This window comes from Aquarana catesbeiana, linkage group LG11 (genome assembly GCF_042186555.1).
Source record: "Aquarana catesbeiana isolate 2022-GZ linkage group LG11, ASM4218655v1, whole genome shotgun sequence".
In the NCBI taxonomy this organism is placed as follows: Eukaryota; Metazoa; Chordata; class Amphibia; order Anura; family Ranidae; genus Aquarana; species Aquarana catesbeiana.
Window position 1 is genome coordinate 16882277 of NC_133334.1, and position 26764 is coordinate 16909040.

The 26764-nt window shown below is 43.3% G+C and overlaps 1 protein-coding gene across 1 annotated transcript; it reads left to right on the plus strand.

Annotated features, from left to right (window-relative positions):
- LOC141111669 (vomeronasal type-2 receptor 26-like) lies at window positions 1-25392 on the plus strand. Its single transcript, XM_073603817.1, has 3 exons — window positions 1-678; window positions 20679-20802; window positions 24485-25392. Exons 1-3 carry the CDS (start codon window positions 1-3, stop codon window positions 25390-25392), a joined length of 1710 nt encoding a protein of 569 aa, XP_073459918.1.
- The last annotated feature ends 1372 nt before the right edge of the window (window positions 25393-26764 follow it).

Genomic DNA, 26764 nt, shown 5'->3' on the forward strand with positions numbered 1-26764 from the left:
ATGTCATCTCCAGATGAAACTGGGCAGAGAGCATCGTTACAGTTATTAAGAATTTTGTCACATCTTAAAATTTGTGTGGCCTTTATATTCACTTCTTGTATTCATTTATCAATGTTTGACAAGAGGGATTTGGAAAGTTCATATCGGACCATTGAGAAATCCTCGGTAAAAGTGATCATACTCTGTGGAACATATCATGATGTAATATTTGAAACCTTAATGAGAAGATTATTCAGGGATGTAACATTGATCCTCCCTCCTAATTGGGCCTCACATATTGCTCTTATAGAAAAGTATCCAGATAGTTTTAATTGTAGTTTATCCTTGAACTTGTGGTCAGAAGCTAATAAGCATTTTAAGAATTTTGTTGATGGTTTCCATCCAATGATCCGCCCAAAAGACAAGTTACTTAAAGAGCTGTGGATGACAACACTTTTCTGCTTGTCAGGAAACAAAGAAAAAGATACTTTATATGAAAATCTTTATCGTATTTCTCTTCACAATTGTACGGGTCAGGAACATTTACCGGACTCCGGAGATTATTCATCTGACAGAACTTCAGATCCTGTGTATGATGCAGTGCAATCTATGGTCTATGCTCTGAACATTCTTCATTCATGCCAAAATTATTCTTATATTAAATGTCACGCAGATGATGAAGAAAAATATAAACAAAAGGTGAGAACAAATGTGGCCAAAAAATAGATTAGACTTTTATTAGAATTCTTCAGTGGACACACACGAGTCAATGAGTCATGATTTGTAACAATTGAACAAGTTGCAGCTTACTGTTTGTAGTATCAGGTATAGCAGATAGCCATCCCAATGGCCAACTAGTGCGCACAGCAAATTATCACAGCTGCTGCAATTTTGAAAGCATCAGCTTAGCATTGTCAACCTGCAACAAGAAGTGTTGTTTCTGGCAGCATCTCTGAGTAAGAAACTTTGCAGCAGATTTTACAAAAAAAAAATATGCTTAAGAAAACTGTATATTGTGAGGCATCATGTGAAACATACCAACAAATAAATGTAAGATTTACATACTCTCTGGTAATGTCTTGTCTAGATCCTATATATTTAGCTGTCAGAAAAAATGAATGGTGCTAGTTTAGATGACTGGTTAAGTTAGTAACTTCAAGTAGATGTTGAATGACATTTAGTTTGATAAAAGACCCGGTATCATAAACACTCTAAAACATGCACATACACCCCCATACTTAAAAAGCCTTCCGTGGACCCAACCAAGCTTAACAATCTATGCCCCATCTGCTTGCTCCCCTTTTCCTCTAAACTCCTTGAACGCCTGGTCTACAACCAACTGAGTGACCACCTCATTAAGAATAACCTCCTTGATCCCCTTCAGTCTGGATTTCGCCCTCAACAGTCCTCTGAAACTGCTCTTTTAAAACTCACAAATGACTTACAGATAGCAAAATCCAATGGACACTACTCTGTACTCCTACATCTGGACCTTTCGGCTGCCTTTGATATGGTTAACCACCCCTCCTCCCCAAAAAAACATTGCTCCTTTGGTCTCTGTGACTGTGCTCTTTGCTGGCTCTCATCCTACCTATCCCACAACACCTTCAGTGTGACTTACAATTCTGCTTTCTCCTCTCCCCTTCCCTTCACCGTTGGGGTTCCCAAAGGTTCTGATCTTAGACCTCTCCTATTTTCAATCTACACCATCTCACTGGGTCAACTGACAGCCTACCATGGCTATCAATATCATTTTTACACTGATGACACTCACATCTCTCTCTCCACCCCTCAACTCACTCAATCAGTCTCCTCATGCATCTCTAAATTACTAGCAGACATATCTATCTGGATTCTGGATGAGCCGAACACTCCCCTGTTTGGTTTGCACCAGAACTTGCGAACAGGCAAAAAATTTGTTCGAACACGCGAATACCATTAAAGTTTATGGGACACGAACATGAATAATAAAAAGTGCTAATTTTAAAGGCTTATATGCAAGTTATTGTCATAAAAAGTGTTTGGGGACCTGGGTCCTGCCCCAGGGGACAAGGATCAATGCAAAAAAAAGTTTTAAAAACGGACGTTTTTTCGGGAGCAGTGATTTTAATAATGATTAAAGTGAAACAATAAAAGTGTAATATCCCTTTAAATTTCGTACCTGGGGGGGTGTCTATAGTATGCCTGTAAAGGGGTGTATGTTTCCTGTGTTTAGAACAGTCTGACAGCAAAATGACATTTCAAAGGAAAAAAGTCATTTAAAACTACTCGCGGCTATTAATGAATTGCCGGTCTGACAATACACATAAAAGTTCATTGATAAAAACGGCATGGGAATTCCCCACAGGGGAACCCCGAACCAAAATTTAAAAAAAAAATGACGTGGGGGGTCCCCCTAAATTCCATACCAGGCCCTTCAGGTCTGGTATGGATATTAAGGGGAACCTCGCCAAAATGTAAAAAAAACAGCGTGGGGTCCGCCCAAAAATCAATACCAGACCCTTATCAGAGCACGCAACCTGGCAGGCCGCAGAAAAAGGGGGGGACAAGAGAGCACCCCCCTCCTGAACCATACCAGGCCACATGCCCTCAACATTGGGAGGTTGCTTTGGGGTAGCCCCCCCAAAACACCTTGTCTCCATGTTGATGGGGACAAGGGCCTCATCCCCACAACCCTTGCCTGGTGGTTGTGGGGGTCTGCAGGTGGGGGGCTTATCGGAATCTGGAAGCCCCCTTTAACAAGGGGACCCCCAGATCCCGGCCCTCCCCCCTGTGTGAAATGGTAAGGGGGTACTTACCCCTACCATTTCACAAAAAAACTGTCAAAAATATTAAAAATGACAAGAGACAGTTTTTGACAATTCCTTTATTTAAATGCTTCTTCTTTCTTCTATCTTCTATCTTCCTTCAGTTTCTTCCTCCATCTTCTTCTTCTTCTGGTTCTTCTGGTTCTTCCTCCTGTGTTTTCATCCGGCATCTCCTCCGCGGCGTCTTCTTATCTTCTTCTCCTCGGGCCGCTCCGCATCCATGATGGCATGTAGGGAGGCTCCCGCTGTGTGACGCTTCTCTCTTCATCTTTTTCTTCATCTTTTCCTCTTCATCTTCTTCTCTTCATCTTCTTGGCTTCATCTTCTTTTCGGGCCGCTCCACATCCATGATGGCATGGAGGGAGGCTCCTGCTGTGTGATGCTTCTGCTCTTCTGACGGTTCTTAAATAACGGGGGGCGGGCCACCTGGTGACCCCGCCCCCTCTGACGCACGGGGACTTGACGGGGACTTCCCTGTGGCATTCCCCGTGACGTCAGAGGGGGCGGGGTCACCTGTTACGTAACCCTGCCCCCTTCTGACATCACTGGGAAAGCCACAGGGAAGTCCCCGTCAAATCCCTGTGCGTCAAAGGGGGCGGGGTCACCGGGTGGCCCCCCCCGTTATTTAAGAACCGCCAGAAGAGGAGAAGCGTCACACAGCGGGAGCCTCGTTCCATGCCATCATGGATGCGGAGCGGCCCGAAAAGAAGATGAAGACAAGAAGATGAAGAGAAGAAGATGAAGAGGAAAAGATGAAGAAAAAGATGAAGAGAGAAGCGTCACACAGCGGGAGCCTCCATCCATGCCATCATGGATGCAAGAGACCTGAGGAGAAGAAGATAAGAAGACGCCGCAGAGGAGATACCGGACGAGATCACCGGAGGAAGAACCAGAAGTACCAGAAGAAGAAGAAAATGTAGGAAGAAACCGAAGGAAGATAGAAGATAGAAGAAAGAAGATAGAAGAAAGAAGAAGCATTTAAATAAAGGAATTATCAAAAACTGTCTCTTGTCATTTTTAACATTTTTGACAGTTTTTTTGTGAAATGGTAGGGGTACTTTTGTACCCCCTTACCATTTCACACAGGGGGGAGGGCCAGGATCTGGGGGTCCCCTTGTTAAAGGGGGCTTCCAGATTCCAATAAGCCCCCCGCCTACAGACCCCCACAACCACCGGGCAAGTGTTGTGGGGATGAGGCCCTTGTCCCCATCAACATGGGGACAAGGTGTTTTGGGGTGCTACCCCAAAGCACCCTCCCAATGTTGAGGGCATGTGGCCTGGTACAGTTCAGGAGGGGGGCGCTCTCTCATCCCCCTCTTTTCCTGCAGCCTGCCAGGTTGCGTGCTGGGATAAGGGTCTGGTATGGATTTTTGGGGGGACCCCACGTGTTTTTTTTTTTCATTTTGGCGCAGGGTTCCCCTTAAAATCCATACCAGACCTGAAGGGTCTGGTATGGATTTTAGGGGGGGACCCCACGCCATTTTAAAAAAAAAATTTTGCCCGGGTTCCCCTTAATATGCATACCAGACCTGAAGGGCCTGGTATGGAATTTAGGGGGGCCCCCTCGTCATTTTTTTTTTAAATTTTGGTTCGGGGTTCCCCTATGGGGAATTCCCATGCCGTTTTTATCAATGAACTTTTATGTGTATTGTCGGACCGGCAATTCATTAATAGCCGCAAGTAGTTTTAAATTACTTTTTTTCCTTTGAAATGTAATTTTGCTGTCAGACTTTTCTAAAAAACGGGAAACATACGCCCCTTTACAGGCATACTATAGACACCCCCCAGGTATGAAATTTAAAGGGATATTACACTTTTATTGTTTCACTTTAAACATTATTAAAGTCACTGCTCCCGAAAAAACGGCCGTTTTTAAAACTTTTTTTTGCATTGATCCATGTCCCCTGGGGCAGGACCCAGGTCCCCAAACACTTTTTATGACAATACCATGCATATAAGCCTTTAAAATGTGCACTTTTGATTTCTCCCATAGACTTTTAAAGGGTGTTCCGCAGCTTTCGAATTTGTCGCAAACACCCCAAATTGTTCGCTGTTCGGTGAACTGGCGAACAGCCGATGTTCGTGTCGAACATGAGTTTGACTCGAATTCGCAGCTCATCCCTAATCTGGATGTCATACCACTTATTCAAACTCAACTTGTCCAAAACTAAGCTCAAATATTTCCTTCCCCACGTGCCTCTTCCCCTGACCTCTCTGTCTAGAGCAATGGCACAACCCTTCCCGGCATGCCAGGGTGCTAGGTGTTATCCTGGACTCTGAACTCTCCATTTGGCCCCACATCCAATCACTTTCCAAAGATTGCCGTCTCAACCTCCGCAGCATCTCCAAAATACATTCCTTCCTAACCAATGAAACCAGAAAGCTCCTAGTTCACCCCCTGGTTATCTCTTGCCTCGACTACTGCAACTCCCTCCTCATTGGCTTACCTTTAAATAGGCTATCCCCTCTTCAGTCCATCATGAATGCTGCTGCGAGACTCATCCATCTTTCAAACAGCTCAGCATGTACTACCCCTTTCTGCCAATCCCTCTATTGGCTGCCACTCACCCAACAAATTGAATTCAAGATACTAACAACAACTTACAAAGCCATCCACAACTCGTCCCCCAGCTACACCACCAAATCGTCCTCTTCGTTCCTCCCAAGATCTCCTGCTCCCTCATCACCTCCTCTCATATTCGCATCCAGGATTTCTCCCGAGCCTCTCCCATCCTTTGTAATTTCCTACCCCAATCTGTATGATCATCTCCAACTCTATCCACCTTTAGGCATTTCCTGAAAACTTTGTTTTTGATGACAACTAGAGTACAGTACTTGGCTGAAACTAATTGAATAGCAGGGGGAAGAGGTTCAGATGCTCATGGAGGACTATTCAAAGAGGTAGAGAAACACAATAAGAAATAATTTCATTGAAAAATTAGTTAGTACAGAGCCATTAAGTAGAGGAAGTGTGTGGATTATTTTTGGAGAATAAGGACATTATTTAATGTCACTTTAAATTTTGTTCTGCCAGGCTGTAGCTAGCTTTAGCTGAATTGATAGTTCTGCTTCAAGTTCATTTTCCCCTAAGCTCTGGTTATTGTTTGCTTCTGTCCGCTGTTGGGTATTGTCCCTGGGAATAGTGTAAGAAGATCCAATATTTATATCTTCAAGGCTAACCACCAAGAGGTTTATTGTCAGTGGTGCATGCTGAAGAAAGGTATAAATATTAGAGGGAACATTTTGGAAGCTCTCTCTCCATGTATTACCCAAGTCAATCCATCAATCAACTTGGGTACAACCAGCCTGTTGGATGTTTTACATTAAATTACTGTTGGCGGCTATAGTTGCTAGTGACCATTGTGTTCTGACAGTCGGGAAGGCTCTTTATGCCCCTGTGCTGGCAGAACACATTAATGCAGCGAGTGTCATCCCCCCATCAAAACTGACCAAACCTGTAGGGGAAAGGAAGAAAATAAAGTCATCTATGGGGTGCTTTATGAGCCTGAAGAAAGGTACAGTAGACTCAAGCCTGGGGACACAAAGGTTGCACTGCCTGGCTGGAGATGTTGCCCAAAGGTAGTGAAGCCAGATTCTAGATTAGATCAATGACCACTGCAGGTATTCTGAAGGCTGGCTAAGTAGGCCTAGGTTCACACATGTGTGGTGCGGGAAACGCAACAAATCTGCTGCGGGTCTCAATACAAAGTTAGGGACACCCCAAATGCACCATAAATGCAGTTCAGTTTGCCTGCACCGGATAGCATGGTACAAAATGATTGCATTGCTCTCAAAGGTGCCTGTACTTCTTTGGATTTGAGCCAAAATTAATGGGCTCAAATTGCACCGCACTGAATCGCACAGGATTGTGGAGTGGTTCCTGTGCGATTCACATGCGGGTTATAGTGTGAACCGGGGCTTAGTGTAGTGTGCTGCAACCAACGCTGTATCCTGGCCTAGGCCGACAAGGCAGCACTTTGCAGGGTGGCAGCACGGAAAGAGTCCCCGCCAGCTTGCACTACACTGTTAGTGTAGTGCCAGTCTTATGGGGCGGACTGGGCTGAAAGGCAAATTAGTCTAGTGCCCCCATAAAGCAATCGCCCTGCTTCCGGTATGTGTGCAGCTGGCATTCTGTAACTGTGGGAGGGGGGGCTTCGCTTCTAACTTACGTCCCATCTCCTTACTCTCCTTGTCCTCCAAACTTCTTGAAAGACTGGTCTACAACCGACTAAGCGACCATCTGACCATGAATAAACTTCTTGATCCCCTTCAGTCCGGTTTTTGCCCTCAACACTCCACGGAAACTGCTCTCCTTAAACTCTCAAATGACCTACTAATGGCTAAAGCCAATGGACACTATTCTGTACTACTTCTCCTGGACCTCTCTGCTGCCTTTGACACAGTGGACCACCCCCTCCTCCTCAAAAAACTCCACTCCTTTGGTCTCCGCGACTGTACTCTTCGCTGGTTCTCATCCTACCTATCCCACCGCTCCTTCAGTGTCACTTACAACTCTACTTCCTCCTCTCCTCTTCCTTTTTCCGTTGGGGTCCCCCAAGGTTCTGTTCTCGGACCTCTCCTTTTCTCAATCTACACCACCTCCTTGGGTCAGTTGATTGCCTCCCACGGCTTTAAATATCATCTCTACGCTGATGACACCCAAATCTATCTCTCCACCCCCCAGCTCTCTCCATCTGTCTCCTCACGCATTACCAACTTACTAGCAGACATATCAGCCTGGATGTCACATCACTTTCTCAAACTCAACCTATCCAAAACCGAGCTCATGATATTTCCTCCCTCAGGTGCCACTTCCCCTGATCTCCCTGTCAAGATCAACGGCTCAACTATCAACCCATCTCCCCACGCCAAGGTCCTAGGTGTAATCCTGGACTCTGAACTAACCTTTCGACCCCACATTCTATCACTATCCAAAGCTTGCCGCCTCTGTCTTCTCAACATCTCCAAGATACGCCCCTTCCTAACCAATGACACCACAAAGCTTCTAATCCACTCCCTGGTCATCTCCCGCCTTGACTACTGCAACTCCCTCCTCATTGGTTTACCTCTAAATAGACTATCCCCACTTCAGTCCATCATGAACGCTGCGGCCAGGCTCATCCACCACACAAACCGCTCAGCATCTGCTACACCCCTCTGCCAATCCCTCCATTGGCTGCCACTCAGTCACCGAATTAAATTCAAGATACTAACTATAACTTACAAAGCCATCCACAACCTGGCCCCTGGCTACATCTCTAACCTAGTCACAAAATACCAACCTAATCGTTCTCTTCGCTCCTCCCAAGACCTCCTGCTCTCAAACTCCCTTGTCACCTCATCCCATGCTCGCCTTCAGGACTTCTCCAGAGCCTCCCCCATCCTCTAGAATGCTCTACCCCAATCCGTCCGATTTTCTCCTACTTTATCCACTTTCAGACGATCCCTGAAAACTCATCTCTTCAGAGAAGCCTATCTGGCCCCCAACTAACAACTGTACATTTATCTTCTCAATCAGCACATCACCCACAGTTATTACCTCTTGTATCTCTTGACCTTCCCTCTTAGATTGTAAGCTCTAAGGAGCAGGGCCCTCTGATTCCTACTGTATCAAATTGTATTGTATTTGTACTGTCTACCCTCAAGTTGTAAAGCGCTACGTAAACTGTTGGCGCTATATAAATACTGTATAATAATAATAATAATAATAATTTTGACTGTCCTCTCATCCTGGACCACAAACCTTTCTCACTGTGCTATATGTTTTCTGCTGCACCATTGGCATGGTTATATCTTCTTAGTCCTCTCCATAAAATTATCAGAAATTTGTGCTTAAAGTAGAACTATAGGCAACACTTTTTTTTTTCATTTTGGACACACTAAGGGAGGGTTTTAACCCCTGTCATTTTATTTTTTACCATCCCTGTCCTATTGCAGAGATTTCCCTTTACTTCCTGCCCCATAGCCAAACAGGAAGTGAGAGGAAATCTATGCAAATTAAGGGAATCCATTGCACCCCCAGGCCCTCAGAACTATTGTCCCCACACGAAAATTTCAGGGCGGGTCCCAGCAGAGAACCCTGTGGGCTCCACTACCCACCCCTGACCATTCAGAGTATTCCCCATTTATCACCACCCTCTGAATTTGCCCTTGTAGCCAGTTTTCAATCCATGTACTCACCCTATGGTCCATGCCAACGGACCTTATTTTGTACAGTAAACGTTTATGGGGAACTGTGTCAAATGCTTTTGCAAAATCCAGATACACCAATTCTACGGGCCTTCCTTTATCTGGATGGCAACTCACCTCCTCATAGAAGGTTAATAGATTGGTTTGGCAAGAACAAGTCTTCATGAATCCATGCTGATTACTGCTAATGATGCTGTTTTTGTTACTAAAATCTTATATATAGTCCCTTATCATCCCCTCCAAGAGCTTGCATACTATTTATGTTAGGCTAACTGGTCTGTAATTCCCAGGGATGTATTTTGGGCCCTTTTTAACCAGCTGCTGACTGACTCACGACGATATACGTTGGCAGAATGGCATGGGCAGGCAGAATCACGTACCTGTACGTGATCTGCCTCCCGCAGGCGGGGGGTCCAATCGGACCCCCCCAGGTGCCCGAGGTGGTCGGCATCTGTCCGGAAGTGATCAGACATGAGGGGGAGGCCATCCATTCATTGCCCCCCCTCGCGATCGCTCCCAGCCAATGAGAATCTTCCTCTGCCTCTGTATAGTAAACAGAGGCAGAGGAAGTGTCATCTCTCCTCGGCTCTGTATTTTCCGTTCCGGCGCCGAGGAGAGAACACATTTATATGAGTGCACAAACACTACACACACAGTAGAACACGCCAGGCACACATTACATCCCCCATCACCCCCCGAACCCCCCCTGATCACCCCCCAATCACCCCCCCGTCACACTGACACCAAGCAGTTTTTTTTCTCTGATTACTGCATTGGTGTCAGTTTGTGACAGTTAGAAGTGGTAGGGCAGTTAGTGTTAGCCCCCTTTAGGTCTAGAGTACCCCCCTAAACCCCCCTAATAAAAGTCTTAACCCCTTGATCACCCCCCCTGTCGCCAGTGTCACTAAGCGATCGTTTTTCTGATCGCAGTATTAGTGTCACTGGTGACGCTAGTTAGGAAGGTAAATATATAGGTTCGCCGGCAGCGTTTTGTAGCGTCAGGGACCCCCATATACTACCTAATAAAGGTTTTAACCCCTTGATTGCCCCCTAGTTAACCCTTTCACCAGTGATCACCGTATAACTGTTACGGGTGACGCTGGTTAGTTCGTTTATTTTTTATAGTGTCAGGGCACCCGCCATTTATTACCGAATAAAGGTTTAGCCCCCTGATCGCCCGGCGGTGATATAACTTAGGTTTTAGGGTCAGATAGGGTCTGCGTCGCCCCAGGCAGCGTCAGGTTAATGCCAGTACCGCTAACACCCATGCACGCAGCATACACTTCCCTTAGTGGTATAGTATCTGAACGGATCAATATCTGATCCGATCAGATCTATACTAGCGTCCCCAGCAGTTTAAGGTTCCCAAAAACGCAGTGTTAGCGGGATCAGCCCAGATACCTGCTAGCACCTGCGTTTTGCCCCTCCGCCCAGCCCAGCCCACTCAAGTGTAGTATCAATCGTTCACTGTCACTTACAAAACACTAAATGCATAACTGCAGTGTTCGCAGAGTCAGGCCTGATCCCTGTGATCGCTAACAGTTTTTTTGGTAGCGTTTTGGTGAACTGGCAAGCACCAGCCCCAGGCAGCGTCAGGTTAGTGCCAGTAGTGCTAACACCCACGCACGTACCGTACACCTTCCCTTAGTGGTATAGTATCTGAATGAATCAATATCTGATCCGATCAGATCTATACTAGTGTCCCCAACAGTTTAGGGTTCCCAAAAATGCAGTGTTAGCGGGATCAGCCCAGCCCACCCAAGTGCAGTATCGATCCATCACTGTCACTTACAAAACACTAAACACATAACTGCAGCATTCGCAGAGTCAGGCCTGATCCCTGCAGCGTCAGGTTAGTGCCAGTAGTGCTAACACCCATGCACGTACCGTACACCTTCCCTTAGTGGTATAGTATCTTAACGGATCAATATCTGATCTGATCCGATCAGATCTATACTAGCGTCCCCAGCAGTTTAGGGTACCCAAAAACGCAGTGTTAGCGGGATCAGCCCAGATACCTGCTAGTACCTGCATTTTGCCCCTCCGCCCAGCCCAGCTCAGCCCACCCAAGTGCAGTATCAATCGATCACTGTCACTTACAAAACACTAAACGCATAACTGCAGTGTTTGCAGAGTCAGGCGTGATCCCTGCGATCACTAACAGTTTTTTTTGGTAGCGTTTTGGTGAACTGGCAAGCACCAGTGGCCTAGTACACCCCGGTCATAGCCAAACCAGCACTGCAGTAACACTTGGTGACGTGGCGAGTCCCATAAGTACAGTTCAAGCTGGTGAGGTGGCAAGCACAAGTAATGTCCTGCTGCCACCAAGAAGAAGACAAACACAGGCCCATCGTGCCCATAATGCCCTTCCTGCTGCATTCGCCAATCCTAATTGGGAACCCACAACTTCTGCAGCACCCCCATTCACATTCCCAACCAAATGCATGAGAGGCATTTTCTTTATGTCCTCCTGAGTACCCCTACCCAACGAACCCCCCAAAAAAGATGTCGTGTCTGCAGCAAGCATGGATATAGGCGTGACACCCGCTATTATTGTCCCTCCTGTCCTGACAATCCTGGTCTTTGCATTGGTGAATGTTTTGAACGCTACCATACACTAGTTGAGTATTAGCGTAGGGTACAGCATTGCACAGACTAGGACACACTTTCACAGGGTCTCCCAAGATGCCATCACATTTTGAGAGACCCGAACCTGGAACCGGTTACAGTTACAAAAGTTACAGGTGATATATGCCGAAGCATGGGGGCAGCAGGGGCGGAGGAGCGATTTGGTCCTACCTTTTGCGGGAGGATGCCCCCTGCTTCGGCATATATAAATGGTGCATGTATGCCCATCATTAGAAGTGGGTGGATGAAGGGAGGTATTCTAATGGTTGGCATACCCACCGATCAATCTCTTTTTTTCATTCAGCCCACAGGCTGCCTGAAAAAAAAAGATTACAATATATGCCCAACAAGGACCAGCAACGTACTGGTATGTTGCTGGATTTTGAGTGGTTATACCAGAATGATGCCTGCAGGTTTAGGTATCATCTTGGTATCATTCTTTTCAGCCAGCGGTCGGCTTTCATGTAAAAGCAATCCTAGCGGCTAATTAGCCTCTAGACTGCTTTTATAAGCAGTGGGAGGGAATGCCCCCCCCCCACCGTCTTCCATGTTTTTCTCTGGCTCTCCTGTCCCAACAGGGACCCTGAGAATGCAGCCGGTGATTCAGCCAGCTGACCATAGAGCTGATCAGAGACCAGAGTGGCTCCAAACATCTCTATGGCCTAAGAAACCAGAAGCTACAAGCATTTCATGACTTAGATTTTGCCGGATGTAAACAGCGCCATTGGGAAATTGGGAAAGCATTTTATCACACTGATCTTGGTGTGGTCAGATGCTTTGAGGGCAGAGGAGAGATCTAGGGTCTAATAGACCCCAATTTTTTCAAAAAAGAGTACCTGTCACTACCTATTGCTATCATAGGGGATATTTACATTCCCTGAGATAACAATAAAAATGATTTAAAAAAAATGAAAGGAACATTTTAAAAATAAGATAAAAAAAAAGAGCACCCCTGTCCCCCCCTGCTCTCGCGCAAAGGCAAACGCAAGCTTCGGTCTGGCGTCAAATGTAAACAGCAATTGCACCATGCATGTGAGGTATCACCACGAAGGTCAGATCGAGAGCAGTAATTTTAGCAGTAGACCTCCTCTGTAAATCTAAAGTGTAAACCTGTAAAGGCTTTTAAGGGCTCTTTCACACGGGGGATCCATATGTTCGTTTTTCATCCTTCCGTTTTCGGATGAAAAACGGACATACATGTATCCCTATGGAGCGTCGGATGTCAGCGGTGACATGTCCACTGACATCCGACCCGCTCCGATCCGAAAAGTGTAACGGAGGAAAACCCTACTTTTCCATACATTTTCGGATCGGATCGGGTGACAACAGACTCTATGGTCCATCATCATCCGATTCCCCATAGGGGAGAGCGTCGCTCTGACAGGTCCGTCGCTGCACACCATGGACCTGTCATCTTCCTGCTCAGCGGGGATCGGCGGAGCGATCCCCGCTGAGCAAGCAGGTGTTCATGAGGCGGATCATCACTGATCCGCCCCGTGTGAAAGAGCCCTTAAGGTTTTTAAAAATGTATTTAGTTTGTCGCCACTGCACGTTTGTGCGCAATTTTAAAGCATGTCATGTTTGGTATCCATGTACTCGGCCTAAGATCATCTTTTTTATTTCATCAAACATTTGGGCAATATAGTGTGCTTTAGTGCATTAAAATTTTAAAAAGTGTGTTTTTTTCCCAAAAAATTTGAAAAATCGCTGCGCAAATACTGTTTGAAAAAAAAATGAAACACCCTCCATTTTAATCTGTAGGGCATTTGCTTTAAAAAAATAGATAATGTTTGGGGGTTCAAAGTAATTTTCTTGCAAAAAAAATAATTTCTTCGTGTAAACAAAAAGTGTCAGAAAGGGCTTTGTCTTCAAGTGGTTAGAAGAGTGGGTGATGTGTGACATAAGCTTCTAAATGTTGTGCATAAAATGCCAGGACAGTTCAAAACCCCCCCAAATGACCCCATTTTGGAAAGTAGACACCCCAAGCTATTTGCTGAGAGGTATGTCGAGTCCATGGAATATTTTATATTGTGACACAAGTTGCGGGAAATAGACACATTTTTTTTTTTGCACAAAGTTGTCACTAAATGATATATTGCTCAAACATCCCATGGGAATATGTGAAATTACACCACAAAATACATTCTGTTGCTTCTCCTCAATACTCACTATACCTCTCAGCAAATAGCTTGGGGTGTCTACTTTCCAAAATAGGGTCATTTGGGGGGGTATGTGCCACCTGGGCATTCCATGGCCTCCGAAACTGTGATAGGCAGTGAAGAGTGAAATCAAAAATTTACACCCTTAGAAATCCTGAAGGCGGTGATTGGTTTTCGGAGCCCCGTACGCGGCTAGGCTCCCAAAAAGTCCCACACATGTGGTATCCCCATACTCAGGGGAAGCAGCTAAATGTATTTTGGGGTGCAATTCCACATATGCCCATGGCCTGTGTGAGCAATATATCATTTAGTGACAACTTTGTGCAAAAAAAAAAAAAATTGTCACTTTCCTGCAATTTGTAACAAAATATAAAATATTCCATGGACTCAACATGCCCCTCAGCAAATAGCTTTGGGTGTCTACTTTCCAAAATGGGGTCATTTGGGGGGGGTTGTGCCATCTGGGCATTTTATGGCCTTCAAAACTGTGATAGGTAGTGAGGAGTGAAATCAAAAATTTACGCCCTTAGAAATCCTGAAGGCGGTGATTGGTTTTCGGAGCCCTGTACGCGGCTAGGCTCCCAAAAAGTCCCACACATGTGGTATCCCCATACTCAGGAGAAGCAGCTAAATGTATTTTGGGGTTTATTTCCACATATGCCCATGGTCTGTGTGAGCAATATATCATTTAGTGACAACTGTTTGTATTTTTTTTTTTTTTTGTCATTATTCAATCACTTGGGACAAAAAAAAATAATATTCAATGGGCTCAACATGCCTCTCAGCAATTTACCTGGGATGTCTACTTTCCAAAATGGGGTCATTTAGGGGGTTTTGTACTGCCCTGCCATTTTAGCACCTCAAGAAATGACATAGGCAGTCATAAATTAAAGGCTGTGTAAATTCCAGAAAATGTACCCTAGTTTGTAGGCGCTATAACTTTTGCGCAAACCAAAAAAATATACACTTATTGACATTTTTTTTACCAAAGACATGTGGCCGAATACATTTTGGCCTAATTGTATGACTAAAATTGAGTTTATTGGATTTTTTTTTATAACAAAAATTAGAAAATATCATTATTTTTCAAAATAATTTGGTCTTGTTCCGTTTATAGCGCAAGAAATAAAAACGTCAGAGGTGATCAAATACCATCAAAAGAAAGCTCTATTTGTGGGAAGAAAAGGACGCAAATTTTGTTTGGGTACAGCATTGCATGAACGCGCAATTAGCAGTTAAAGTGACGCAGTGCCAAATTGTAAAAAGTGCTCTGGTCAGGGGGTAAATCCTTCCGGGGCTTAAGTGGTTAAATATTGGTGCTACGTTGGCTTTTATCCAATCCGCTGGTACCATTCCAGTCAGTAGACTGTTAGTAGAAATTAGGAACAATGGTCTGGCAATTACTTGACTGAGTTCCCTAAGTACCCTCGACTGCAAAGACATCTGGTCCTGGTGATTTATTAATGTTAAGTTTCCCAATTCTAATTCTGTCCTCTGTTAGCCATGAGGGTGCTTCATGTGATAGGGCATTGTTAACCCCCACTGAAGCCAGGACATGGTGCAGCCCCTTAAAGTCTGAAGTACAGTAAACTAGCCTCTTGTTTAGAAAGTTTGGAGACCCCTGCTCTAGGGATTAAGGAGGTACAGTGGAACCTTGGATTACGAGCATAATCCATTCCAGGAGAATGCTTGTAATCCACAGCAGTCGCATATCAAAGCGAGTTTCCCCATAGAAGTCAATGGAAACTAAGATAATTAGTTTCACATTGACTCCTATTGCATGCAATACCGCATGTGGCCAGAGGTGGTTGGGGGGGCGCTGGAGAGACTCGGAAATACTCTGAGACCACTCAGATGCACACGGAAACCCTCGGAAAAGCTTGCAAACACTCGGGAACTGAGTATTTCTGAGTGTTTCTGAGTATTTCCGAACGGCTTCGAGTGTCACCGGTGCCCCTGCACCTCTGGCCAAATGCGGTACTGCACACCGCAGAGGCTTGAATCCTGCTCGTTTTTCGAGACAAATCTCACAAACCGAGTCAGGATTTTTTTAAAATAATTGCTTTTATTGCGAAACGCTCGTTAACCGCTTTATTCGCAATCCGAGGTTCCACTGTATTACACTTGTTTACATCTTTTTACATAGTTTGTTACATCTGATGTGCTGCAACCTATTTGCAAACACACCCTCTCTGCATTCACTCCAGTGATGGCTGTATGGCATTTCCAGGGTTGGTTTCCTGAGGGTGACAACAGTGGACCATGCCTGGGTAATGTGTGTTGAAACAGCCAGTTGTACTCTCTGGTGGAATCTCATGTGACAAGATGATAACGCATCAGCACAATTGGGAGATAGAGACAGAGGTTGTCACTCTATAACAAGAAGTACCTAAACAAGGACCTTCTTGGCTGGATCTCCAGGGATTATTATTTACATCAAAGCTGCAGATTAAAAAATGATTGAAAATGGTGTTTGAAAAGACATTGACATGTGAACATATTCTAGTAATTGGGTTTAAAATGTAGTAGTTCAGTAACAGTGATATGTAATACAAAATGCAATGTTTTTATCTGGTAGTTTAACCGGCGCTTAAAAACAATATTGGATGAGAATGTCAGTAGAAATCAAGGTAATGGAAATCTTGCTGTACAGTTTACTATTCAGAACCATGTTTTTGTTAATGGGAGTTTGTTTACAAGATCTGTTGGGAGTTTCCATCATGATGGGTTTGGTTATTGGAAACTTGCAATTAATTCTACTTTAATTAACTGGAAAAATAAGAAAAATCAGGTAAGGCTATATGAGATTCTGTAAAGTGTTAGAGAAAAAAAGTCTTGAAGATGTGGGTCATTCATATGCCATAATCTTAACTATCAACTATCAGAACGATTGCCTCCGAGTGAAGACTCTTCTTGCCTCAGGGTAAAGTAAGAATAATGTAAGTGATTCTTTTAGCCTGCATTTTTTCTAGGATAGACATAACATTTTCTTATCTCTAAGCCCCCTTCTGTCTCTTCTGGGCTTTCTGGAAACCATGTGATGAACTGATAAATAATGTGAAGATCAGAGTTCTGTGCAGGCTACTTGAGTTCCTCAACACCTAACTCATAAAATCCAGTTATGCTGAAAGAGAAATGGGCCTTTCCCAACCTGCGACTCTTTGTGGGCTGATAGCAACATATTCAAAGGATCAGTGATAAGCACTGAAAGCAAGAATAAGTATCAAACCTAGAAGTAAAAATAGGAATAAAAATAGGAATAGGGACCAAAAGATGTATCATGAAAATGGTGAAAGTGAGAAGAATGAGGTACCAGGAGGAATAGAGGCAATGGTTACTAACATCATCTTTTGGGTACCATCAGTAGGGAGGCCCCTCACGTTGAGCTAGGTGGGAACCCCCCCCTAAAAATGGTGACCTCCACCTGGATATTCCTGTGAAGGTGAAAACCCATAGGAAGAAGAAGCTACCACACATACAGGTGATTTGGGAGCCAGACCTAAACATTTGTCTCAGTCAACATCACCTTTTTTGGTTGCCCTAAAAGGGGTGTGAAGAGAAAAAGAAGAAGAACGGGACTAGATCCCAACGCCGGTGAAGATGTACAGGGAATTAGTGTTTTACCATTTGGTAAATGCAACTCGGTCTTGCATTCCTGCCTTGTGGAAATCCACGTCTGCCCCCACTGTCACACAATGGTTCCATTTGGTGGAAGACATCCTTCATATGGAGAGATTGACTAGCGCCCCAAAGGGAACAGGGGAGAAGTTTCATAAGACTTGATTTTACTGGCTCGAATACATCTGCGCTGATGAATTTGACCAAATTTTGGCAGACCAATCACCTTCTTAGATGCCAAGATGCTGAGCCTATACAGCCATGATGGTGGAGTGTAGAATACTTGTGCTTGAGTGGTCAATGACTGGTGGATGCAGAGCAGGCCTGGTCTGTCCTACTATTTTTCCCTCTTTTCCTTCTCCCTGCTCCAACCCCCCCCCCCCCTCCTTTTTAATATTTTTTTTATCCTGGAGTGTCATTTGAACCGTTGATATAGATGGGTAAAGTCCAGGTAAGTGAGCAACAATAGGGGATTCCAGTGGAGCCACTCAAACAGCCAGCTGTGCGGGGAGGTGACAAGACCTATTTCTCTCTTGGTTGGATACCTAACATGTTTCATTCTGCCACTGCCTTCATGAATGGTTGTATAAATAGATCCCTTTATCTTTTATGATTGTGTGTCTATTTTGTTGTAAGCCCTTAGGCTTCTACTGTATTTGGGATTTTGAATGTTTTTCACTTTATTATTACTTGCTTGTAAACTTTTGAGAATTTGTTTTGGTCTTTACAAATAAAGATTGCAAAAGAAAAAAGACAGTTTCACCGTATAACATAAATTATATTATTTTGCCTTCTCTTTGTTGAACAAATAATTTATTGGATCAAGTTCATTCATGCATAAAATAAAATTTGAAAAATTATTAAAAGAAATAAAGTATTTCAGTTAATAAGCTGGCTTTTAAAATCTACATCTGGAAAGTATTTACAGCGCTTTAGTTTTTCCACATTTTGTTATTTTAAAGCCTAATGCCGCGTACACACGGTCGGACTTTTCGTCTACAAAAGTCCAACGGACGCTGACGGACTAAAGCTGGCTGGTAATCCGATCGTGTGTGGGCTTCTCCGGACTTTCAACGGACTTTTTCAGCCTCAAATCCGACGGACTTTAGATTTGAAACATGCTTCAAATCTTTCCGACGGACTCGAGTCCGGTCGAAAAATCCGCTCGTCTGTATGCTAGTCTGACGGACAAAAACCCACGCTAGGGCAGCTATTGGCTACTGGCTATCAACTTCCTTATTTTAGTCCAGTGTACGTCATCACGTAAGAATTCGACTGACTTTTGTGTGATCGTGTGTAGGCAAGTCTGTTCGTTAGAAAGTCCGCCGCAAGTCCTTCGAAAGTCCGTCGAAAGTCTGTCGGACAGGCTGTCGGACTTTTGTAGCTGAAAAGTCCGACCGTGTGTACGCGGCATTATTCCAAAATGGATTAAATGAACTATTTTCCTCAAAATTCTACAAACAATTCCTTATAATGACAACGTGAAAGACTTTGAAATCTTTGCAAAGTTATTAAAAAATGTAAAAAATCCCATGTGCATATGTATTCACAGCCTTTTCTCAATACTTTGGTGAAGCATCCTTGGGACAATTATAGCCTCACTTCTTTTTGAGTATGATGCTACAAGCTTGGCACACCTATTTTTGGGCAGTTTCTCTCATTCTTCTTTGCAGGACCTCTCAAGCTCCATTAGGTTGGATGGGGAGCGTCGGTGCACATCGATTTTCAGATCTCTCCAGAGATGTTCAATCTGGGTCAAGTCTGGGCTCTGGCTGGGCCACTCAAGGACATTCACAGAGTTGTCCCTTAGCCACTCCTTTGTTATCTTGGCTGTGTGCTTAGGTACAGTGTCCTGTTGGAAGATGAACCTTTGCCCCAGTCTGAGGTCCAGAGCGATCTGGAGCAGGTTTTCATCAAGGATGTCTCTGTACATTGCTGCATTCATCTTTCCTGACTAGTCGCCCAGTTCCTGCCTCTCAAAAACATTCCCACAGCAGGATGCTGCCACCACCATGCTTCACTGTAGGGATGGTATTTAACAGGTGATTGGTGCCTGGTTTCCTCCAAATATGACGCTTGCTATTCAGGCCAAAGAGTTCATTCTTTGTTTCATTAGACTAGAGAATTTTGTTTCTCGTGGTCTGAGAGTCCCTCAGGTGCCTTTTGGCAAACTCCAGATGGGCTGCCATGTGCCTTTTACTGAGGAGTGGCTTCCGTATGGCCACTCTACCATACAGGCCTGATTGGTGGGTTGCTGCAGAGATGGTTGCTCTTCTGGAAGGTTCTCCTCACTCCACAAAGAAACGCTGGAGCTCTGTTAGAGTGACCATCGAACTCTTGGTCACTTCACTGACTAAGGCCCTTCTCCCCCGATTGCCAGGTGGCACGCTCTAATAAGAGTCCTGGTGGTTTCAAACTTCTTCCATTTACGGATGATGGAGGTCATTACGCTCATTGAGACCTTCAATCCTGCAGAAATGTTTCTGTACCCTTCCCCAGATCTGTGCCTCCATACAATCCTGTCTCGGAGGTCTACAGACAATTCCTTGGACTTCATGGCTTAGTTTGTGCTCTGACATGCATTGTTAACTGTGGCACCTTCTATAGACAGGTGTGTGCCTTTCCAAATAATGTCCAAGCGACTAAATTTACCATAGATGGACTCCAATGAAGTTGTAGAAACATCTCAAGGATGATCAGTGGAAACAAGATGAACCTGAGCTCAATTTTGAGTGTCATGGCAAAGGCTATCAATACGTATGTACATGGGATTTTTTCATTTTTTATTTTTAATAAATTTGCAAAGGTTTTAAACAAACCTTTACATGTTGTCATTATGGGGGATTGATTTTTAGAATTTTTTGGAAAATAATGAATTTAATCCATTTTGGAATAAGGCATAAGAAAGTATGGAAAAAGTGAAGCGCTGTGAATACTTTCCGGATGCACTGTATTTATGTGTAAGTATAACTTGCCATATAAAAAAAGATCACAAGATGTGGTAATCTGCCAATCATAAAAATATATTGTAGAACTGCTGCACCGAAATAAAAAGATATTTTCAAAGCAGCTCAGGAAAAAAAAGAGTTGCTGAAGTCCACAGTCAGCAGATGGTTTACAAGTTGAAGAATTTCGGCACCATGACTGATTTCCATAAAAGAAGAGATTTTATGTCACAGACAGTAGAATAGTGGTGAGGCCACATCACTTGTAAAGTGTCCACCATAGATGAGAAAACTTGGTTTTATAAATACATTTATACAATATATATAACATAATACATGTTGCTCTCTGTTAGGTTCCAAAATCTCAGTGCTCAGAAAGTTGTTTCCCAGGATACCGGAAAGTTCCCGGCTTCGCCATACATTCTTGTTGTCATAGCTGTGTCCCATGTGCATATGGAGAAATATCAAATACTACAGGTAATGGTTATCAAATATTGCTGGGGGCGTTATGCCTAACCACCTGATATACGGGGTGACTTAGAACCATCAAACCTTATATAATTTCTAAAAGCAGAGACCCTGGAGAATAAAATGGCAGCTCTTGCAATTTTTTATGAAACACGATATTTGTGCAGCTGTTTATCAAAACTTTAATTTCTCAGGAAAAAAATCACCTAAATTAATTTTAGTGAATGCAAACACATTATTATGACCAATTGTTCCATAAAAAAAGTGTAAAGAGTAAAGAGACACCAAACATGTCACGATTTAAAACTGCACACTACTGTGAAATGACGACAAACTATGTTACCTAAAGTTGTCCATAGGTGATGCTTTAAAGCCTTTACAGGTTGTCACTTTAGCGTTAATCATGAATTTAGACTTAATCATCCCCCCAATCTCAGGAAGCGTATCCTGAGACCCGATTGGCCAGGGAATGTTAGGACTCCTGGCCAATTGGGTCTCAGGACCCACTTCCTGCTCGGACGGGAGGAGAAGCAACGACCCCGGATCTTTCCTCAGCAAGCTGGAGCGAGGAGCAGCATGGGCCTCCTAAGATAAGGCCACTGATCACCACCATCTATCTCCTCACTGCTGTCCATCTCTTGTGGGGGGGCACTGATCGCCGCTGTCCATCTCCCGCCAGGGGGTGGGGTTGTGGCGTTAGTGCAAGTGAGGGGGGCCGCCCCCCAAAAACATTGAACACCAGTCGCCTTCATCTGTGGGGGTACATTTATCATGGTCTTGCATTTCCCGGAGGAACAATGAACCCAGGAACCACCATGGATAGCAACCAGAGGCTTTGCAATGCCCAGATCACTTTTACAAGAAACCTGTTCAAATATTGAAATACATGATGCCAGGACCATGTTTTAAGCTGCAGCCATGATCCTGGGTATAACCAGTTGCTGATGGAATGTTTTAATACATTTTAATACTTACTCTAAAGAGCATTAACCAGTTCAATACCGGGTTCTTTCACCCTTTTCCTGCCCAGGCCAATTTTCAGTCTTCACTTTAAATGACAATTGCGTGGTCATGCAACACAGTACCCATATGAAATGTTTATCTTTTTTTTTCACACAAATAGAGCTTTTTTTGGTGGTATTTAAACACCATTTTTTTTTTTTTTTGCTAAATGGACTAATGTAGTGGTGGCAGATTTACAATCTACCGCAGGTTAGGTAAATTTAGTAATTTGGGTGTTAGGAAGGTAAAAGTTCACCTCTGTTCAAGCTTGGCTGACATTGTGTGTGTTTCCGTGCTGACCGGTGGGTGTCGCTGTTGCCACTGGTCAGTGTTGGAAAGGCAACGTGTCGAAGTGTATAGATGCTCCTCTGTCCCGGAGACACGCTCGGTGGAGGTGGTCCTCCGAGTTGCATTCTGGGAAGAGGGTATTATGGGACAGACGCCATGTTCTAGGGTCGTTTTACAGCCACCTGCTGGCCCTCCTGGCCGACAGGTATGCGTTAAGGAGCTACCTCGTGGTCCTCTGATCGGGAGGCCCACAATACAGCGACGCAGGGGTGGGTCCAGAGGCTTGTCTGGGGCCTACCATTGCTGCCAAGGAATGGTCCTAAGCTGTCGGTCTTGTGTGACGAAGCTGGACAGCCGAGGAGATCCCAGGGGAGGACCCGTCTTGGAGAGATCACGCGGTGAGCTGGTCTATAGAGGGGCCTGGTGACTCAGTTGAAGGACGTATCCAAAAGAAGTAACTATACAGCATAGTGTTGCCGGTTCGGCTTAAAGGTTCAAGCACTGTGACTGACTTTCACTGCAGAAAATCTGATACATCCTGTGGCAGGGGATCGTACAGATTTATTCCCCCAAACGAGTCTGTGGCAGAGACTTTTAATTTGTGCTGCGTACTGGCTGCTAGACCGGTGAGAGAGGCCTATCCAGACGAGCAAAGAGTGTGTCCCACAAGGGGAGCGCATTCCACATAATTATCTGAATTCTACCGGGACATTTGTCGCTAAGATTCTATAAGAAGATATTTGAGTTTCTCCTGAAAGTTTCCTTTCCCGCCTCTTTCCTGCTACTTCCTAAAGTTTGACTGTTTAATAAAGCATTGAAAACGTACTCCACTGTTGGTGCGTGTGTTGTCCAGAAGTAAACTCAACGGAACCCCTAGACCCGGTGTCGGTGAAACAGAGGGAAGCAAAGTGAAGGTAACAGACCCGCTTAAACCAGAAGCTCCAACGTGAGTTAGTGCTACACTAAAAAATACCGAAATTTCTGAAAAGAAAAATTCTGTTTCTGTTATACAATTTTGCAAATAAACAATTTTTCTTCATCAATTTAGGTCAAAATGTCTACTACTAAATTTCTTTGGTGACAATTATCCAAATCAGTGTATATGTTTTAGTTTGTAAGAAAGTTTTAGAGTCCACAAACTATGGGATATATATATATATATATATATATATATATATATATATATATATATATATATATATATATATATATATATATATATATATATACATATATACAAATAGATCAATCCTGATGAACTGACGATCTTATTTTTTGAGGCCCGAAAATATCAGGTCAGTACAAATACCCCCCAATTTTTTGGAAAGTAGACAGTTCAAGGTATTTAGTAGGATGCATGGCAAAAATTGTTTATTTTACAACTTTTTTTTTAGATACTGCCACCAATGCAGTACAGTATCATCATATAACTGGTGTGGCGGTGATCAAGTAATGATTAAGTAATGATTAAGTAATGATTAATTAATAATTAAGCACACTTGGAGTGTGTGAAATGCATCTACCAGCTTTCTGTCTTTTGTCCACCCTTGGGATGTTCTGAACAAAAAAGAATTTTGATCCAGTACAGAGTGCGGCCATTTCTTCTATTATTGACTGCATGCAGAGGCGAGCCGAGGTGGGCACCTGTCTAGATCATCAAACAGGCATCTAATCTCACCTGGAACAGCGAGTTTTTCTTGGTGGACGCAGTGATCAAGGACACTGACTGGTGACAGTAAATTTAAAAAAAAGAAGAATTTTTTTTTATTTTTTTAAATGTTTTTTTCTTTTTCATTACATTTTTTTCCATTTTTTTTTTACATACTGATCAGAGCACTGCAGTGTTACCAAAGTAACATTGTACTACTCTGGGGGGGTTATCACGATTTTTTATATTTGCTTATAATTGTCAATTTCACTGTTATAAGCAACCATTTTTACAGAATGAAATCTATTAATTCAGTGTTTACTATTGTGATTAGCTGTGATTGGCCACAGCTAATCACATGGTACAGATGGGTTGTGGTTGGACATATCTGTACCATGCGATCACTGTGACCAATCACAGAGATCAAAACAATAGTACACAAGGAATAACATGAATGAAAGCCATCCATTGTGTACAATTGTCTTGTGATTGGTCACAGCGATCACATGGTATCGGCAGGGGGGCGGTACACTGTTCCTTCACGGACACAGCGGGTGTCAGATCGCGCCACAGTGTGGCCCTTGGGTGCGCGTGAGGCACATTCTGGGGAGGATGTCATATGACATCCACGGGGAACATCGAATGTACACAACCTAGAACACTAACGTGGAAATGCGAGACTAGCTAGAACTAAGCCAAGCAAGATATCCTGTAAGTGATCACACTGTTCATTGATTTTATTTTGTTTTCCAGATAGAGAAAATTGCATGAGCTGTCCCGATCATGAATGGCCAAATGAGAACAGAACTCGCTGTATTCCCAAACAAGTAGAATTTCTTTCCTTCACTGATGACAAAATCTCATTTGTTTTTATAACCTTCTCTTTGTTGTGTTTTGGGAAGACTCTTCTAGTTCTCGTCATTTTTATTTTATACCAGGACACACCAGTTGTGAAAGCCAATAACAAGAGCCTCAGCTTTGTCCTCCTGGTCTCCATCATGTTGGGTTTCCTCTGTGTGTTCCTCTTCCTGGGTCGTCCTGTGGATGTAACCTGCTTGCTACGCCAAATTTCTTTTGGAATTCTCTTTACAATAGCCATATCTTCTGTATTGACCAAGACTATTATGGTTTGCATTGCCTTCAAAGCCACCAAACCCAACAGCGTGTGGAGGAAATGGATTGGAGTAAAACTGCCCACCTGTATAGTCTTAGCTTGTTCCAATGTTCAGGTTATAATCTGTGTTAGTTGGTTGTCCATCTCTCCTCCCTTCCAAGAACTGGACACACACTCCTACCAGGAGAAGATCATCATTCAGTGCAATGAAGGGTCAGTTATCGGGTTCTACTCTGTCCTGGGCTATATGGGGATCCTGGCTACTGTTAGCTTTATTATAGCTTTTTTTGCCAGGACTTTACCGGACAGTTTTAATGAAGCCAAATACATCACCTTCAGCATGCTGGTGTTCTGCAGTGTCTGGATTGCCATGATCCCGGCCTATCTGAGCACCAAAGGCAAATACACGGTGGCTGTGGAGATATTCGCCATACTGATTTCCAATAATGGTCTCTTATATTGTATATTTCTTACAAAATGCTTTATAATTCTCTGTAGGCCGGAACTGAATACAAAAGTCTATCTGCACAGTAAAAGAAATATATAAACATTATTTTATTTTAATACATCAAATAATGTAGACAGTTATGTAAATATTACATTACTTTTTTAAATTAGGCCAAGGTTGCAAAAAAATAAAATAGCTGATCTATTTCCTATACAGTATATTGTATAACAGAACATCATTCAAAAACAAAAAAAAAATCAAATGTATTTCAAAGTTTTAATGAATAATCTAATCATCAAGATATGAATGTTTTGAATGTTTCCAAAACATTAGAAACACAAAAATAAAGAAATGAAAACGTGGCCATAAGACATAAACATTATACTGGTACCATAAAACCTAAAGTTTAAACTCCATACAGATATAAAAGGCACAAATTAATACAAAGCTGTATTTATTAACATGTCATTTTTCCGGTACATATATGAACACAACAACAATACGGATATGTAAGTGAGATATGCCTAGTCTACTTTGTTTTGTTCTAGCTGTCAGTCTGTTCTTTTTTTTTTGCTTTGTTTTGTTGTTCTGCTTATTATTTATTTTTTTTGCCATAGATTTTTATACTTTATATTAAGACAAATAGCTACCAGCACCCTAACACACTCCCTTTAACCATTTCAGCCCCAGAAGGTTTACCCCCCTTCTTCCTGACCAGGCCATTTTTTGCGATACTGCGTTACTTAAACTGACAATTGCGCAGTCGTGCGACCCTGTACCCAAATAATATTGATGTCCTTTTTTTTCCCACAAATAGAGCTTTCTTTTGGTGGTATTTGATCACCTCTGTTGTTTTTATTTTTTATTTATTTATTTATTTAAAAAAAAAAAAAAACGACACCTTTGAAAAAAAAAAAAAAAATTTTTTTTACTTTCTGCTATAAAACATCCAATAAAAAATGTAAAAATCTAATTTCTTCATCAGTTTAGACCAATGTGTATTCTGCTACATTTTTTTTGGTAAAAAAAATCCCAATAAGCATATATTGATTGGTTTGAGCAAAAGTTATAGCGTCTACAAACTATGGGATAGATTTACCGTATTTATTGGCATATAACACACACTTTTCCCCCCTTAAAATAGGGGGGAAATCGTGTGTGCGTGTTATACGCCAATATAGGCTGCCACCGAGGGGAAGGAGGGGATGAGCGCTGCTGAAAGTCATGCTCAGTCACGCTCAGTCACGCTCAGTCCCGCCCCCTGGACAGCTCCTAGCATTGACGTCCCGCCATTGGACCAGCGTTAAGTCCATCATAGGATCCGGGCCAAGGGGCGTGACTGGGCGTGACGCCGAGCCAAGTACTCAGGAGATTTCGGCAAGGCTGCAGATGCTGATCAGGCTGCAGTGAGGAGCAAGGCTGAAGATGGGCACTGATTAGGCTGCAGATGGACACAGATCAGACTGCATTT